This window comes from Cydia strobilella, chromosome 20, assembly GCF_947568885.1.
Source record: "Cydia strobilella chromosome 20, ilCydStro3.1, whole genome shotgun sequence".
Taxonomy (NCBI): domain Eukaryota; kingdom Metazoa; phylum Arthropoda; class Insecta; order Lepidoptera; family Tortricidae; genus Cydia; species Cydia strobilella.
This window is the reverse complement of record NC_086060.1, coordinates 9134055-9153876: the sequence shown is the minus strand read 5'-3', so window position 1 is coordinate 9153876 and position 19822 is coordinate 9134055. Positions and strand designations below refer to the sequence as shown.

At 36.8% G+C, this 19822-nt stretch overlaps 1 protein-coding gene across 2 annotated transcripts in view; it reads left to right on the top strand.

Annotated features, from left to right (window-relative positions):
- LOC134750516 (uncharacterized) overlaps positions 1 to 19822 on the top strand; it is a 90786-nt gene that overhangs the window by 58871 nt on the left and 12093 nt on the right. The window contains exons 1-2 of one of the 2 annotated variants that reach the window (XM_063685704.1): positions 5274 to 5679; positions 15677 to 15877. The exons of the other annotated variant lie outside the window; for it this stretch is intronic. Of the exons in view, the coding sequence (XP_063541774.1) occupies positions 15682 to 15877 (196 nt within the window). The 5' untranslated portion in view covers positions 5274 to 5679; positions 15677 to 15681. Of the gene's footprint in view, positions 1 to 5273; positions 5680 to 15676; positions 15878 to 19822 lie in introns of those variants that run through there. 2 annotated transcript variants of the gene reach the window in all.

The window sequence follows — 19822 nt, the reverse complement described above, 5'->3', positions numbered from 1 at the left end:
GATATTTGAAATGTAGATAGACAAGGGCTAAACTGGTTATTGATGTCACAAACAGTTTAAATTTTTATATTTGCATAATTTAGGCAATTTCATGGATTTTTAACATATTTTTTATATCCGTTTATATTGAACAATTCTCTTCTCTAGTATTGATTCTCGTATAAATCAAGATTTAAAAAAAAAGTGACTGTTTCGACAGCCTGCCTCTATAGCGACAAATTAAGTTTGGAGGTGCAAAAATATTTACGTTACTAATTCATAAAATAATTTCAACTAAGCGGAACTGCTAGGAAATGCAAAACCATTTTAAAGAAATATAATCGACCCGTCCCACGACCCATTAAGGAGTAATACATTATCTTTGAGACGATGGCAGTTGGAGGATCCGAAAGAATGCCGAAATAGAACATCTATTAATAGCCGAGCCGAATATAGGTACAGGGTACAGGTGAGACCAAAGCGCATAGTCTCTCCTGGCTTGGCCACCTCGAAAGGATGGGTGAAGATCGGGCAGCCAAAAGGGCCTACTTGGGTCGACCGACTGGACGCCGTCTTGTTGGTCATTCTAAATATCGTTGGGCAGATAGAGTGGATGAAGATCTCCGTGGGCTCGGCGTCGGCGAAAGCTGGCGTAATACCGCTCTGGACTCAGGGCTATAACCGCGAAAATCGAAATTCGCAAATTGCGGGAATTTTTTTCTGTCACTCTATTTACACCTTCATTGGAGTAAAAGAGAAAGATCCCCGCAATTTGCAAATTTCGGTTTTCGCGGTAGCCCCACTGGACCGAGCATAGTGGCGTATTATATGATCTGTGGTGGCGTGCTCTTGTGTTGGAGGCCGACTCATTTTGGGTCATTGCGCCAGCCAAGTAAGTACTTTTTTATTTTTAATGAGACCATTTTTCAGACGCCGATGATGCTGGGTGTTATTCTGAGATATTAATTTGAGTAATATCATACGAGTATATTAATTAATAATGGTGTTATTCGAGTCAGACTAACCTTAAATATTAATATAATAACGAAGAAAGAAGGCGACCGGTAGCAAAGCTGTCGTGTGCGGCGTGGGGCTCTATCCAGCGTTCAGTTGCCATCAGATATATCAAAGCGCCCAAGGTGCTCACAAATATTGATCAGAACATGCCTCTATTGTCAAGGCGTTAGAGCGTGTTCAGATATTTTTGAACACCTCGGCCGCTCCGATATATCTGATGGCGACTGTACTGCTGGCTCGGGGCACGTCGCGAGCCCACCCGTCCGGGGACCAGGTAGACCAAATAATCCCTATATGCCTCCTCTCTCGAGATTTTTAGACTTGAGTTTAATAACATGGCCGGGTTTCAATCTCAATCGGGAACTAAACAAGATGTTCGCAATATTTAAGAATATCGCCCTGTCAATTTGTATGATTAATCTGCTCCGAGCCCACTGGCAGTGATGACAGTCAGATGAATTGATGGTCGCCGAGAAGATCGCTTTGGGTGTTATAATCACGATTCTGTAACGCTCGCTAGATTGATAGCTAAGAAAGTAATGCGTACGTCTTTATTTAGTCACCCACCTATAAAAATATATTTTTTTATCGTAATTTTAATTTACTACAACAGGTATCATGGTATTGGGTCCGCTACATTAGGGCGAGGTAATTCGAATCGGGGCGGGGCGGTGCGTGGCCGTTTTGTATGATAATACTATTACTTATTCTGTGACTAAGAGTTTCATATACTGTCACTGAAATTCTAATAACTTAGACTTCGAGTGTGCTATTAAATGTTTAGGTGCTAAACTTTTCCATAAATCCAGTTTAAAACAATTTAAATTCACAACGGAAGCTGTAAAGCGGGTTTCATAAGGTATGCAGAAACGGTTCCAGGAAACTATTCCGTAAATTTAATATTGCAAGCTTACACTTCGCTGGGCTGCCATTTTAGTAGTGCCTAACTTTCTTATTATGTTCTAAAGTACTAGAGACGTACCTACAAAACCAGATCCTGTGACTAGTACGAAATTATAAAAAAATATTTTTCATCACACCAGCTGGTAAAGGCCCTCTTGATTGTTCAAAAACTGATGAGAAAGTTGCTTTTTATCCACATGTGAGGCAAAGTTATCAAATGCAAATTTCGAGTAGTTTCCTTATGTGGGCTGGTAGAATTGGCATTCATATGATGATTTTGAATGATAAATATTTAATAAAATTAATTTTGAATGGATTTGTTTTGATATTCTTTGATATTTTACAGTTAGTATTTTCCTTGCGTTGGTGATTGATTGATTGATTGGGCAAAAATTATTCCGTATGTCCGGATGTTCTCCTCTATAAATTTATTATTTTGTCCCTATCACACGATGTTATATAACATTATATAACAGCCAATGTGGCAGCACCATTATATCATTAAAAAAACTTCACGTTTATCACAAAACATCACATACATGTAAATATTTCTACACACACAAAGAGACTGTTAAAAAAATTCCTTTCCTCGTAAAATCAATACAATTTAAATCCATGTTTCACTGCACTAGCAGCTATGATGATGATGATACTCCTGACCAATTTCGGCCACAGCGACTGTGTGCTCTGGAGTAGGAAATTTTAATTCGCGTTATTAGAGTGTAGCTGATCCATTTTCTGGTGCGCCCTTAGGTGGCTCACGTACCTCATCTTATAACAAATCCATTTAAAGCCAAATTTTTATTGTTTATCTTAATAAAATGATAAAAATCGTACTTGGAAAGTAAAATACTCTAGTGCAGAAACGTACCATTTTCTGCACACTTTTTAGAACAACAATGACCTTCTTTTAGAGCTTGAGAAATGAAAAGCATTTTAATAATACGTGTAGGTACCTTGAAATGAGAAATGAACCTACTTTAAAACATTCGTTGCTATTAATTCTGTCTCAGGCGTATAAATTACTTGAAGGCATTTATTTAATGAATATGTAATCTACATTCCCCTATTTATAAATTAAAAAAGTATATTTTATGTATAAAATCGATTTAAACTGCTAATTTTATTACATCAATTAATTACCTAAGTATTTTTTTTATGTTTGTATACAGGATGTCCTTAGCCATTGGACAAAGCCGAAATGTACATATGCATTAGGGTATTTAGAACCAGTATACAAAGTATTATAACAACCGGTGTAGCGGTTACGAAGAAATTAACAAATTACGATTTTTATTTTGGAGCAGCCCGTATGTGTTAATAGCTCCTGAGGTAATAAATAGTATGAAACCTTCTTAGTCCTTATTGATTATCATTTTTATTATGACGTTAATAAGATTCTGACTTTTGACAAATGTCATCATTGCCGCACATTTTCGAACAAGTTGTCAGGGGACTTCCGGTTCGAGCGCCATCTTGATAGTTAGCATCGTGATTAATTACTTTGTTTTTTGCTTATTAATATTGTTTAAAGTGTAATATCGATAGCTTATTATACAGTAAACTAATGTGGTAGTGTGCAGTGAATGGAGAATTAATTTTGAAGCGCGTTTAACCACCATCTTGGAGTCAACGGCCGGTAGTCCACGTGCTTCTTGTAAAGTCTAGCTATCGATTTACAAGAGCTAACAAATCACCGTACACTGTCTTGTACAACCGTACAATTTTTGTCGTTTGTAAACCTCTCAATACCTTGATACTGGCGAAATAGTCCCACTGGGCTGAAGCCATAATTTTAAAAGAAGAAGAAGAAGAAGAACAAGTTGTCAAAAACACCAATGATTAATACAGTATGTTTCTTTTTATTGTTGATCATTAGAATTATTTTTTGTTTGAAAATTTTTTTCTTTTATCTTTTGTTCTAATTAAAAAATATTAACGTTAGAGCATCCCTGAGAAGTACTCCTACGTGGGATTTCAGGGTTTGTCCAATGGCTAAGGTCACCCTGTATACCTACCATTAACTTCCATCTTCTGAATAAAGAATTTCTGTGTAAATTACGATAATATATATTTACAATATATAATATATATTATCAATTTTCGACGAAACCTAATATCCCCTGGGGCATAGTCCCCAGGACACTGGCCGCATTTCTCCGCTGTATGGCTAAACTAAACCTTTGGGCAAAATATGACCCTGCTCGGCGGTCGCCAGACACCCCAACAAGTTTCCGGGAAATTTCATTTATTAGGGTTTTGGTGTCTGACGACCACGGTCCTAACGTCTCAACCGCCAGTTCCGCAAATTCGTACATATAATATACGTACAAATACAATAGGATAAGGTATATCTATGTCTGTAATTAGTTTACGTAGCTTCAGATACCATTGTTAGAAAAAAAATACGGCGTATTTAAGTTTTACATGCAAAACTTGTTTTTGCTCTATTTCGGTTATTTTGTAAACTGGAGCTATATAAACTAATTACAGACTTAGATATACCTCATATCATTGTATGTGCAGTTTCATTACAATTGATTACAATCCAACACGTAGTTGTAAGAACGGAACTCCGTTTGTATGGGAAGGTGAAATTCGGCCGAGCTTGCCGAGGACTCTTAAGTAAAAACATTTCAGAAAACCTAATGAGTTTTTAGAAACCTACATGCAACACTGGTAATTAGGAAATACACTGCCCTTTTAGTAAAAAAATGCTAAATTTAAAGTTATACGAAAGACGTTAAAATGATTGAGAATTCCAAAGGAATAAGCATGGAATAAATAAATAATGGAATAAAAAATACGGTAAATTTTCCAAAAATAATAAAAAATACAAACTCCGTAAACGTACTTGCGGAATTCATTTAAAAAAAAAACGGATCTCACCCACTACCACTAATGCACCATCCCACTAACCCGGGGTTAAGCGGTTAAACCAGTAACCCAGTGTTTTAACCGGTTAACCCCGGGTTAGTGGGATGGTGCAAGTGGCGCTTAGTCAGGTGTTTCAAATTATCCCACTATAAGGTCAAAGGACTTTGTAGGTAGGTAAATCATAACAGAACATACATATTTTGATCCTTCGAAGCCTTCGGTCATTGACTGTCAGAATTTACACCTAAGCGATAATGATACTGCTTTCTCTGTCACACATAACTGTACAGAGTCATGCAGTGGCGTAAGACAAAGACGGGAGATCCAACGGTACTTTTTATTTTCTTGCAAGAGGATTTTCAACTGTGTATTCGTAAGCGCTCGCGCGCATGCTTACGCGTCCGGCTTTGATCTCGAGATCTATAATAACTATAAGTAATATGAAACCGTGCGTGTACTGGTTTGATTTCTATTTGATTTTGTAAGCGTTTAGAATATCATTGGTTAGAAAACGAGCGTGTCACAAGTGAGACTGAGACAACTATAGCGGCCTTAGACCAAAAAGGGAGACCGGCCGGTGCCGACGTTGCTACGCATTCGAAAAATTCAAATTACGAATTTATCGCTCCTATACTATTTCAGTTTATTATAACCGGCCAGTGTTTTGTGTGCTATTTTATTATAGCAACACTGTTTTTGACGAGTAAGCAGTGAGTACGTGTTGCAATTTCTACCGGTGTTCGTTGAGTCATGCCGTTTTAGTGACGTTTTTATCGTGAATTGTGATAATTCTTTTAAGATAGTACGTTCCTAATAATCATCAATAGTTTTAGCATTGGTGTTGTGTTAGCTGCACGAGCTACTTCAAGATAAGATAATTTTAAAAACAAAGCTAATTTGAAGGTGAGTTATTTTGTTTTGAGGGTCTTTTTTATGTTAGAATTTTTTTTTCCAGTTTAATTAAGTATAGTCTGGCAAACCAATTTGTCAGTGGCAGTAGAAAAAACAATGTCTACGTATTCATCCGTTTTTTTTGGGGTCATACTTAATCCTAGCCTAAGAAAAAGAGTATGATTATTTTTGTCTAGTGTATATGCTCCAGTGACAATAAGGCGGCCCTTGCTAAACTATTAATTACAATTTACTACCTCGTATTTTTTCATAATGTTACTTAGAGGGTAGCTTGATTTGAAGCTTGATAGTTTATGGAACTTGAAACATTTTATGGTATCATATCATTTATTTCCAACATACCTATCATTTTCACACGCCATAAAATTTGATGACCTATCGTTTACGTTGCATTTGTATATTCAATTTATAAATGGTTGTTTAGTTATCAATTATTTGTTTAAAGCTGTTTCGTTCACAAGAATATTTAAGCATTAAATGGTCAGATATTTAGATGTACTTAGAAGAATACAAGGAATATAAAATTTCGAGGTCCAAAATATGGTACAGTTTTTATTAATCATTAGGTAGGTACCTAGATAAATTAACGTTATCAACCTTATGGTTAGTTACCACAGATATAAGAAGTACGTACCTTCTATGATCTGAGTGAGTTACTTACCTACCATTACCTACCTACAAACTATGCAGGGGGGGGGTCACCTCTCTATGCAGCTGACTGTACATTGGTCGGCACGAAGTTAACCTTTCGTATGCGCATGTCAAAAAATTGCCATATGGCAATAGCAATCGTGACAACTTCATGTTTAAGGTTAAGTAGATATCTCAGTTTGTAATGGGGTTGGCAACTGTCAAAGGTTTGCAGATATGGCGCCGTCATAGCTTGCCCCTTTTTCTATGAGATTTGGCTTAAAGGGCTGGCATCCAGGGCATTAAAAAAACAAAAATTTGACACAATTCTAGGGATTGACAGGGCAAGCTATGCTGGCGCCATCTGCTAAACACTTCGACCGGCCAACCCCATTGGCAGATGCGTTTATACTTTTACTAGCGATCCACCGGCTTCGCACAGGTTATATTAAACCTTAATAAATTATACACAAACCTTCCTCAAGAATCACTAATAATAGGTGAAAACCGCATAAAAATCCGTTTAGTAGTTTTTGAGTTTATCGCGAACATACACACAGACGCGGCGGGGGACATCTACATATATAACAAGCAATATATCACTTATTATTATAGGAAAAGTGGAATAACTTACTCTCTCCGGCGACAATCAGTTTTTAGGGTTCCGTACCCTTCGTGCCTTCGTGTTTTGAATATCGTCTTTATCCTGAGTACTAGGACATCGAAAATTTAAATTTTGTTTCTGACATCGCTCGCTGCAAAAACAAAATTTCGTTTCGATAACTATTCGAAGAATAGGCCCTCAGAGCTCGAGGGCCCCTCGGAGTTTCATTTCATTTCATATCAACATTATCAAAACTTCTACCTAAGTAAAAACGTTTCCGTACCCAAAGGGTAAAAACGGGACCCTATTACTAAGGCTCCTCTATCCTTCTGTCTATCTGATGTCACCAGGCTGTATCTCGTGAATCGTGACAGTTGAAATTTTCACAGATGATGTATTTCTGTCGCTATACCTAACAACAAATACTTAAAACAGAATAAAATAAACATTCAGAATATAATAGAAATAATTTATTCGCACACAAAAATAGAAAATTATATAAAACAGAGAAACATAAAAAAGAAAAAGTGCCACGAAATGGTCTCACCTCAGCATGTTGCTGGCGACTTCCAGCGCTGATCTTCCGGTGAGACCATCCGGTGAAACAATCACGACAGGTAACAAGAAAAACAACAAAATTAATATATAACATACAAAAGACAAAGACAGAAATAAGTTAAAAATACATATTACAATAAATGGTAGTATTACGTACAGCTGTTATATCGGGCCAAACTCAACTTGGCCGTACATTACGCCTGAGATTATAACTAGCGCCATGCGGCAGATACGCAAACTGTCCTAAAATGACAGCTAAGACAGGTCGATTCTATTAGAACTTCTCTTTGATTAGAACAAGTGGGGCTCCCATACAACAAACGTGATTTTTTTGCCGTTTCTTGCGTAATGGTAGTAATGGTACGGAACTCTTCGTGCGCGAGTCCGACTCTTACTTTGTTTAACTAAATCGCGTTAATAATATTAAACATTGTGGTACCTATCGTTTGCAGACATTTCTACTTAATACAAAATTAATAGAGCAACATACTATTAATAGAGCAACATGACTATTTGGCCTTCGTGTTTTGAATATCGTCTTTATCCTGAGTACTAGGACATCGAAAATTGAAATTTTGTTTCTGACGTATCGCTCACTGCAATAACAAAATTTCGTTTCGATAACTATTCGAAGTAGGCCCTCAGAGCTCGAGGGCCCCTCGGAGTTTCATTTCATTTCATATCAACATTATCAACTCTTCTACCTAAGTAGATCTACCGGATATCCTTGTAATTAATTATTAACCTTATGTATGGAATTGGCAACAATGTACATACTAGAGATGGGCCGAATATTCGGTAATTATTCGATATTCGGCATATTTTTCCATGTTCGTATTCGGCCGAATAGTTCGGTTCGTGCTGCCGAATATTTACCGAATTAACAAACTTTTTTTAAGGGTGTCCGCTAGCAGGCGCGGGTGCACTTCGCGACCAGAGAGCCTACAACGTAGACCGAAATTCACAAATTGCGGGCATCTTTCCCTTTTACTCCAATTATGGCGTAATTAGGGTGACAGGAGGATGACAGAGAAGATGAGAGAAAGGTCGCGGGAATTCGGTGGATGCGAGCTGCACAGGATCGGTCGGAGTGGCGAGCCTTGGGGGAGGCCTATGTCCAGCAGTGGACGTCTATCGGCTGACATGATGATGATGATGATGAGAAAGATGCCCGCAATTTGCGAACTTCGGTGTTCACGGTAGGCCCTCAGCATGAGACGGTTCAGTTTCTTTTCATAAAATTTCCCGCTCGGTCGGAAGAGGAAGGATCAATAAAGATAAGTGCAGACCGAGGACCTATATGAACTTGTTTTCATATTTTTAGGCAGTTTTAGCCCCACCGAATATTCGGTTCGGTATAAATTGAACCGAATATTCGTATTCGGCAAAGTCCATATTCGGTCCATCCCTAGTAAGTACATAAGTACGTATGTTAAATATACTATGTTTGCACAGTTGTATCAAATAATTAAGGTTTCCATATTTCATAAGTCGAATCGTTTACTTAGCTGAGACAATAGACAGAATCAAATAAGCAGGCAAGGACATTCTTTGTCATAAATAGGTATTTTAATATTTGTACGCAAACTACTGTAACCGACTATCTGATTTTGATTTTAACCTTGGCTCAAGCCTCAATAATAATATTTTCTTAAACAATAATTATCATCATTACTTGATTAATAACAGACAGGAAGAACGAAAAATTCAAATTTAGACACTTTAGCGAAACCACAGAATCAATAAGTAATAGTATTATCATACAGAATGGCCACGCACCGCCCCGCCCCGATTTGAATTACCTCGCCTCGCGACAAAAGATTTGTCGACCGCTCAATACTGTTTTTAAGCAACTTACTCACACAATGACGCATGACGCGTGTACAGACGTGCCGTTAACACATAGAAACAACAAGCGATTTTTGATGTAGGTATAGCGTATCCGCCCTGTGGCGAAACACTATGGGGTTGGGAAATGAAATGGTTGCGAAGTAAGGTTATGCCAACGATTGGTTTGTCAAATGAAACTTTGGCGAAAAGTTGGTTGCCATTATAATATATTTATAACGGGTCACTCACGTGACGCTCCTCGGTACGGACTGAAACATGTCGAGCGTTTTCGACTTAAAACACGTCAGTGACCAGTTATTAATATATTTAATGTCTGTGTCTCACGGAAGTTTTGTTATTAAAGTTGGTTGCCAAGTGAAATTCGGCGAAATAAATTTCGCCAAAAAGGGAGTACATCACTAAGCACAGTTAAGATGAATTATCTCAGATGATTTTTTCGGGCTCGGGTCCTAATCTGTTAAACAAAAGGTATTGTTTTCTTTATGCAGTGGTTACACTGCTTACTGCTAATAGCCCCGACATAAATAACGGGAACAAGCCCGTTCAAAAAGCAAATTTACCATTATATTAATAAGGTTCAAATTAATGAATCAGCCCATTCGGAGATAAAACGTTTTGTTATCTCAAAGAAAATACCACCCTGATTGTTCTCTGAATTAACTGTCACATAAATTTGAACCTTAATGCTATGACGATAGTTGATTTTTAAACGACATGGCTGCTTTGGTACGTGCGAAGACCGCTCTTAAAAGAAACAAAGGCTTTTGTTTAACAGATTAGGGCCCGAGCCCGAAAAAATCATTTGAGATAATTCATACTATATGTATATACCACTAGGCCCCTCTGGTGTTGCGGGTGTCTATGGGCGACGGTAATCGCTTACCATCAGGTGATTTGTCTGCTTCTTAGCCTCCTATATTATTAAAAAGAACAAACTAATAGGTACCGGCGATACTGCTGTGGCAAGGAAGAAGGGGGTCGTAATTCGAGCACTTGCTTTAATATAATAATCATAACTTGATTTGCATACAAAACGAAACTCCTAGGTGCGTGCTGGTATGTAAGATTGGCACTACACAGAGTCACGACAGTAGGTACCGTAAAATGGGGTGAGTAGGGTTCGCGGGGAGAGTTGGGTTACGAATGGGGAGAAGGTATGAAAGGGGAGTGAGATGGGATTTTAAGGCTACTGCTACAAAAATAATGTATTCCAATTTAAAATCGAGCTATAGTAATACTCATAATAAAAAAAATCGATTCAACAATCTTCCAAAATCACCTTTGTATGAAAACCCATCTCACCCCAATTACGAAAGACTACGGGGTGAGGTGGGATTTCCTGTTTATCGTCAAAGTTATGAAATGGAACTACCCAAAATAAAATAAAAACTCAAATACAAACATCCGGAACACTTATAATATACACCATTCAGTTTGCATAAGTAAAAATAAAATGTTATCGAGGTTTGAATGTCAGTTTTGTCCCTACTCACCCCATTTTACGGTACTCGTGCTAGCCAATCTAGGCATACTAGGCACAAGTCTCAATTCTCAACATCGATTACCTCGTAGTAAGTACCTATTTTATGGCAGTGTTGTTTAGTTAAAGCATAGAGTAACTTATACTAGAGCGGTACTGTCATAGTAAATTTTGTAAACACAGTAATTTCACTGCCATCTGTCGACACACTTTAAAACTAAAAATGAAGATTTATAAAAGTACGATAAAATGTATTTAAATATGGATAAATGATTTTTTTTATTTGCATTAATTATTTTTATGATTTTGAGTATTTTGACCCATGTTCTTTCACTGATATGCGTTAAAATTGTTAAATAACAAACGAAACCGTCAACGCCATCTATACGACAGTAGGCCAAAGCTAGTAGCGCCCTCTGAACGAGAATCAAATTTTCTTGATTTTCGAGGCAAGTTTTTTCCTTAGATTGTATCCATCTATTACGGAGTTATATCTATCTTTGGTTAAAGTAATCGTTTTGTCCTAATTTCAGTCGGGTTATTGTGTACCTATGCAGAATTATACATATTTTAAAGCCCTTACTTTTATTTCATTTGAAATAAAAGCTTCTTAACCGGTTCAAAATAATTATTTATAAATACAGAATGTTTTTTACAGGTTACTGCAATATTTTACGATGTAAATACGAGTATTTCGGTCAAACTGAGCAACTTTTACTATGGGACCAACCCTGAAATCATGATGACCTATATATTTACATCGGAAAATATTACAGGTTATTAAAGAAACACCTGTATTTAGAAACTGTACAATTTCATTATTTACACTAGCAACAATATGAACTTGTACCGGCTTTCTTATCTCTTCTTCTTATCAAATTAAATGATCATAATATATATTTCCGACTGCACCAAACCTGTCTACTATGACCAAGATCAGGTGCAAGGTCATCGACCCCGTGACGTCACACGCCGGTACCGCTACCTTTACGTCAAGGCGTTTACTCACGACACGACACGCCAATTTAAACCTTTCCGTTAATAATTTACGGTTGATTTTAGATTGGATTGACAGCGTTGTGATTTGATGACTTGAGGAATCTTGCGTAGATTTTTTGCAATTTGCGTGCTGTGCTGTTTTTGTATTATTTAATATAGCAGCGATGGTTGAGAGAAAATTAAGTTATGATGAGTAAAAAAGTTAGTACATATATGTCTGATACCTACACTGTTTAGTGTGTTTAAGCTACGAGTACATTATACAAGCCGCTCGGGTGAAACCCGAAAGTTTCAATTTTAGCATTGTTGGCAACAATAAAAAATGTAAAAATACTTACATTTTCATAAAAACCAAAGATAGATATAACTCCGTAATAGATGGATACAGTCTCAGGAAAAAACGTGCCTCGAAAATCAAGAAAATTTGATTCTCGTTCAGAGGGCGCTACTAGCTTTGGCCTACTGTCGTATAGATGGCGTTGACGGTTTCGTTTGTTATGTAACAATTTTAACGCATATCAGTAAAATAACATGAATTTACTGTGGTTACAAAATTTACTATGACAGTACCGCTCTAGTATAAGTTACTCTATGATAAAAACTAAAAAAAGTACATAAATAGTAATATTTATTATGACTGCCATATAAAAACCATTAAATGTTCACATGCATTCTATTAAAAGTGTCGAAATTATTAACTATTATTTGGAACTAACTTAGGTTAGCTGTCCAACGATATTTTAACAATGTCTCAATCTCAACTGAGGAGCTTCCAAAAAAATCAATCCGCAATTAGGGTCAGGTGAGGTAAATACATATGACAAGGGTAAAAATAAAACGAAGTTTTAAACACTCAAAAACTCATTCTATTTCATGCCTATTGCCTATTATTCCATTTAAAAAGAAGCCTACTTTACACAAGGCTTCTTTTAAATGGAATAGGAATGAAATATAATAAGTTTTTGGGTGTTAAAAACTTCGTCTTATTTTTGCCCGTATCTTACCCTACCTGACCCTATTTTATAGAAAACTTACTTTGATCCATACTGTTAGAATGAAGGTCAGTTGACAGTGCTCGATTTGGCCACCCACCGTGACCGTGACGGCAGAAGTAGAAAGCATGGGAAGTCACATGCTTTGTTAGTATCAAAGGCGGTATTGTACCTAGGTACTTATTTATTTATTTTATTTATTAAGTACAGCCACATCGTATGTATTACATATGTTGCATTAAAATTGTGTCAAAGTGCTTCACCTGATACAGTACGACCATTATGGAGTACATAGCGTTGACTAAGGACTGGGAATGAGATCTTAAACTATACATAAAAAGAAACATTACATTTTTAGAACAATTAACTAATATATACTCGTACATACTTACTAATAAGTCATTCAGGTACTCTTTTTAAAACGTCAAATTGTTAGATATTTTGAAAGTATGAGCCACGCAATCTACCCAACCCAACCACACCCAACCCAACGCGGTACCCAACTATAATAGACTGTCAAGCCATTTCCGTCCGTAGAAAAAGCGTCAAATTTTAAAAAAAATGGCGCGAAGGCTGATCGTCCCATAGAAAATTTGAATTTCGCGCCTTTTTTCTACTGACAAAGTTTTTTGACCGTCTATACCTACGTTACCCCTTATCCCTGATCCCTGAATTGCTTAATGTTTTTATTGATTGATTGATTGAGCTGGCTAGATAAAAAAAACCGGCCAAGTGCGAGTCGGACTTGCGCACCGAGGGTTCTTTTTAGTATTTGTTGTTATAGCGGCAACAGAAATACATCATCTGTGAAAATTTCGACTGTCTAGCTATCACGGTTCATGAGATACAGCCTGGTGACAGACAGACGGACACAGACGGACAGCGAAGTCTTAGTAATAGGGTCCCCTTTTTACCCTTTGGGTACGGAACCCTAAAATTCTACATTCTCAAGATGACTCAAGAACGTAATGTATTTTGTACTCTTATTCATACTTGTTATTTTTTTTTATACATTTCATTAAATGGTTGTTTTAAAGTCGCAATAAAAGATAAGATTCCTTTTGTCTTCCTTCGTCGGATATAGTTTAAAGTTTTTGTTTATATTTTGGGTACGCATTGTGAAAAGAATGTCTTGTTTTTTCTTACTTAGCTGAGTCACTGTTTTTTTTGCAGTGACTCGTATTTTATTGCTAAAATCTAATAAAATATTTTTTTTTATTGTTATTATATGTGTGGTATGTGAACCAAATTTCAACTTAATTGATTCAGTAGTTTCGGAGCAATTAGGTTGTGACAAAGGGACAGACATGCATATATTATGTAATATACGAGTGATCCGTTTTGGTCTTTTGCGCCATTCATTTATTACGTAAGACGAAAATACTTTAAAATTAATAAGAATTAAGAAAAAAATTTTTTTTTTTAATAAACATTAAAACTAACCAAACGTGTATTATTTTTTTCCTGTAGATTCTTTCATAATATAGCCAATATAGGGGGAAGGGGGTCGAGCCTTTTCTTATTTTTTCTTACATAGGTTAGGGAGGGGGTCAATAGCCGCCAAAAATCGTCTTACGTAATAAATGAATGGCGCCTTTTGAGTTACGTAACCCTAAAATTACTAAACAGCGTCACATGCAATGAAAGCAGATTTCCTTTTAATGAAATCTCTAGAATTTCAGTGTGACGGACCATATCCGATCTTTTATTCATGTTACATGCCGAGTTTTTCAGCTTAGTTCTTACTTTGACGTGTTTTTCTGAATATCTAGACGGATACGTGAGCATTGTTTGTGATAAGTTTGAAAAACCAGCCAAGTGCGAATGGGACTCGCGCACGAAGGGTTCCGTACCATTACGCAAAAAACGGCAAAAAAAATTACGTTTGTTGTATGGGAGCCCCACTTAAATATTTATTTTATTCTGTTTTTAGTATTCATTGTTATAGCGGCCACAAAAATACATTATTTGTGAAATTTTCAACTGTCTAGCTATACATATTCATGAGATACAGCCTGGTGCCAGACAGACGGACATTGGGGTCCTGTTTTTACCGTTTGGGTACGGAACCCTAAAAAGAAATACATAGGTAGTTGGATAGGAAAGGAAAATGTTGTTATTCGAAGGAAATACTGAGTAAATTGTATCAATTACTTTGTTAAGAAATAAATCCAAAAAGGTCTAATACCTATACCTACATTTTGGATATATAGTTTTTTTATACTACGTCACTGGCAATCAAACATACGGCCAGCAGCCAGCCGGATGGTAAGCCTTCACTGTAGCCTATAGACGTCCGCCAAATTGTATAAATTACTTTGTTAACAAATAAATCCAAAAAGGTCTAATACCTAACCTACATTTTGGATATCATTTTTTATACTAAGTCACTGGCAAACAAACATACGGCCAGCCGGATGGTAAGCCTTCACTGTAGCCTATAGACGTCCGCCAAATTGTATAAATTACTTTGTTAACAAATAAATCCAAAAAGGTCTAATACCTAACCTACATTTTGGATATCATTTTTATACTAAGTCACTGGCAAACAAACATACGGCCAGCCGGATGGTAAGCCTTCACTGTAGCCTATAGACGTCCGCCAAATTGTATAAATTACTTTGTTAACAAATAAATCCAAAAAGGTCTAATACCTAACCTACATTTTGGATATCATTTTTATACTAAGTCACTGGCAAACAAACATACGGCCAGCCGGATGGTAAGCCGTCACTGTAGCCTATAGACGTCCGCCACTCTAGGGGTGTTTAATGCGCGCTGCCGAATTGCCGACCGTCGTAGTAGAGTTAAAAACTTTAGGTACAATTCTCAACAATCCATCTAAGATATTTAATAAACTCCTGTTGTTTTTAGACAAAATGAAGCTCTCCCTCCTCCTCCTCTGCAGCCTGCTGCCATTCATCAGGACAGAAGAAGAGAACCCGTTCTTGGACCTGGCTTCCTCCTTCATCCAGAATATGGGGGATGGGGGTGATGGCATGGGGGCGCTCGGAAGCATCGTGGGCTCGCTGATGCAGGGGCAAGATGGAGGGAATGCCGGAGATGTTCTGTCAGGTATATTCTTGTCAGTAATTTTTTGTATACCATGTCGATGGCAAACAAGCATACGGTCCGCTTGATGGTAAGCAGACATTGTAGCCTATGGACGCCTGTAACACCAGGGGCGTTGGATGCGCGTTGCCGAATCTATAAAAAATTGTTTGCTCCTTTTTAGGGTTCCGTACCTCAAAGGAAAAAAACGGAACCCTTATATGATCACTCTTGCGTCTGTCTGTCTGTCCGTCTGTCACAGCCTATTTTCTCCGAAACTACTGGACCAATTAAGTTGAAATTTGGTATACATATGTAAGTTTGTGACCCAAAGATGGACATGTAACGTAAACAAATAAAATTTAAACATGGGGACCACTTTTGGGGGGTAAATGAGAAAATTAAAAAATAAAGTTTTTCAAACTATATCGTGTTACATATCAAACGAAAGAGCCCATTGTGCAAAACTCAAATATTTTTTTTTTAATAATTTTAGGATAAACAGTTTAAAAGTTATTCAAGAAAATATACAAAAAATTACCACCTTTATCTCCGAAACTACTGGTTCTAAAATTTTTAAAAAAATATACAAAATAGTTCTTTAAAAAGTTGGTCTTTAATAAACATCTATTTCACAGGAAAACCTATTAGAAATGTGTAGTCAAGCGTGAGTCGGACTTAATTACTTAGTTTTTGATCCGACCCCTACGGGTTTTTAAAGACATTTCACTTACATTTCACATAAAAAATACATTGTTTAAATTGTGTAATGTACGGAACCCTTGGAACGCGAGTCCGACTCGCACTTGGCCGGTTTTTTGAAGAACGTCATACTTTAGACCCTCGGGAAAACCTCGGCATGGGAGCTCATTCGTAGCGTAGCATCTTACTCGTAGTTCTTGAAAAAAAATGGCTTCCATCCAATTTATGATGATTTCGCCAATGTAAAAAGTGTGCTTACACGTAGAGCATGACGTTGGTTGCTTGTTGCTCTTAGTCAAGTGATAGCTGGTCATTAAATATCCAAGATGGATTGCCGGGTGTTGACTACATAATGGTTAAACGTGTTTCAAGATTAATGCAGCTAACGAATGGCAGTGTGAGAGATGACGCCCAAACGAGCGCGCTTTTTGTATGGAACGTTTTCACTCGCGGTGCGCAGCGTGCGCGCGCGACATTTACTTTTGAAATTTGGAAGTTTCTGGGGTACAATAGCTATAAGGTTTATTAGAAACATTTGAATTTCACGTGAAGTAGAATCTATTGCCATCTCTCAAAAAATTCATGCATTATTAGCTTCAATAAGCTGCAAACCAACAGCCAAACTTAACGTTACCCCACTTACCCGAGTCGACTTTACTTATTTACTACATATTTATATATTACTATCTACTACAACACAACTACATCGAAAAGTATAAAGTCGCTTTCTCGACGCCTGTAGAGCAACTTCCTAATGTAAATTCGAAATATAAACCAAATCTGCAACGGCTAGCTGAAACACTACGAACACAGAGAAAATTTGATGTTGGCTTTGCATCTTCATTGCGGACGTATTTTCTCAGGACACAGGAATATTGAAATCAGTACTTTGACTTCAAAGTGGATAAAGGTACCGTTCGGGTTCAGAATACACCATCAGCATTCTTCTTCTTCCTCGATTCCTCATGACTTAGGGGTCCGAGTCTCATGGTCCTTATTTTGTGCACCAGGGCTCTCCATTCTGCACGATTTTCCGCCTTCCTGATAGTGCAGCATTACTGCTGCAGGAATACGATGCAAACTTACTGCCGACTGCATTGCTGCCTCATATGTTGAAATTCCAAGCAGCAACATCAATTTTGAAATTTGCGGCGATAATGCATTCCCTACAAATATCTCGATAAAAAAATTACCTTATTGACGTTTCCTGTAATACAAACAACAGCATTACTACAACAGTATTGCAGTATTACTGCCGACTGCATTGTGTAGGTACGCAGAAAATACAACCAGTTTTATATAAAAAAGTTGGTCTTTAATAAACATCTATTTCACTATACTTACACTTCTCTTAAAGTCAACTTTCACTTAATATCAACTGTTGTGATAATATTATTATCATATCTTAGTAAGCTTTATTGAAAAGATGATAAATAAAATTTACATTAATTGTATAAAACAAAATTAAGACTGCTTATAAAATAAAACGATTAAAACTAAACCTACCTAAAAAAAAAACCTCTTGGCAAAGTGCCCATCACGCAGGCAGCATTCCCGCGCTGTATCGCGATAGCAAGCCTTTGCGCGAGAAAGCTGCCCGCGCGAGGGTCCCCCGTTGCCTCCCTCAACCGCTTTTTTTTCCTTTCATATCTTATTCATTTAGATAAACTACTGTTATATAGTTTAATATGGCTTCTTTGTATGGTCGGAATTTCTCGGAATCCCAACTTTTATTTACTTAGGCACATCCCCAATTAAGCAGAGGTTCGCGTAGTCATCATTCCTATCTGTCGGAGCGTGGTGTTTACTTTGAAAGTCTACAATTCTAAATTCAATTATTTTGAAAGACAATCTATTAGATTTAAAGTTAATTGAGTTTAGACTACGCTAAAGCCCCATTATGACGGATAAAAATTTGCATGATTGCTAACTACTTAATACCTATCGAACATTCAATATATTCATGCAAGTTCTTGAATCGTCTAAATGTGACTTAAGAATATCAAGTTTTTGGGCCTGCTTTTGTGTAATTTCCCAAGTTTGGCAATCATAAGTAATAACTGGTATTATACAACTATTGAAAACTTTAAACTTCTGCCTTGTTGGTACATATTTATTTTGCCTTCTTTCAAAGACCAATTCTCCATGCGTTGTGATTCTTTCCTCAAGTTCCTTATCTGTCTGGTCTTCAGGTGATATTATCGGCCCAAGGTAAACATTTTCATTAACCTGGACTATTTACCAGTATGAGATTTGCGAACCGTAGGGAATTGATTCTTCTGCCTTTAATATTAAGCCCAAAGTGTTCCCAATTCATATCTAGAAACACGCTTTCAAGGATGGAAGTAAATATTTTTGATAAGGGGTCACCCTGTTGGACACCTTTCTTTATAGGAAACTCATTGCCTGTTCGCTCTAGTTTAATCCTAGCCGTTCTGTTTGAGTAAATTTCTTTTATAATTCTAACATATTGTATGATGAAAGGCTTACAAAAATGTATCCAAATCGTTAGCTTTTGTAATGTCCACTGAAAATATGCCGGTTTTCCAGAACGTTTTTGACCCATTTGCTACTGATATTATGTATAGGTCTCGCAGTGACCTCAAAGCGCTAACTTTCTTAAGGCTAATGCGAAGGGGGACTATTAGTTCAAGTCCAACTACAATAAACTTCAGACCAGCGTTGCACACAAAAGGCCACATGTCTTGTAGAAAAGCACACACTTAAGACGTTTCTGTTGTGTTCCAAAACACAAAATACAAAACAATAAAACAGAGTTGTATAAAAGTCTAGTAACACGCTTATAACTTTCGCAGTAAAGCAAAGCTCCCTTGGCTCCGATACATCTAGGAAAGTTTGTGAGAAAACCAGTAAACGCGATTAGGATTAGGACGTGTTTTAAAAATCGTAGTTGTAGTGACTGTTTTCGATTTACGAAAAACTTTAGGATCAGGAGATTCAGGACTATTCTCTACTATTATGAATTTTATCTGGATTTGTTATGATTATGAATATCACGTCCACCTACAGTATGCACTGTCTGTATATTTAATGTACTTTTTAACAAAAAATAAAAGAAGGACGTATTTAAATAGGTAGGTGTTTTTTAAACAAATTATTTTGTAATGTTTACAGATTCTTATAATTTAGTTAACATACCTAACATAATTTAAAATAAATTGCAAAACATTGGTTGCGGAGTGATATAGTTTATTAAAATCTTAAACTTTCTGAATATACTTGTTTATTAACTCTTCTTTCATTGAT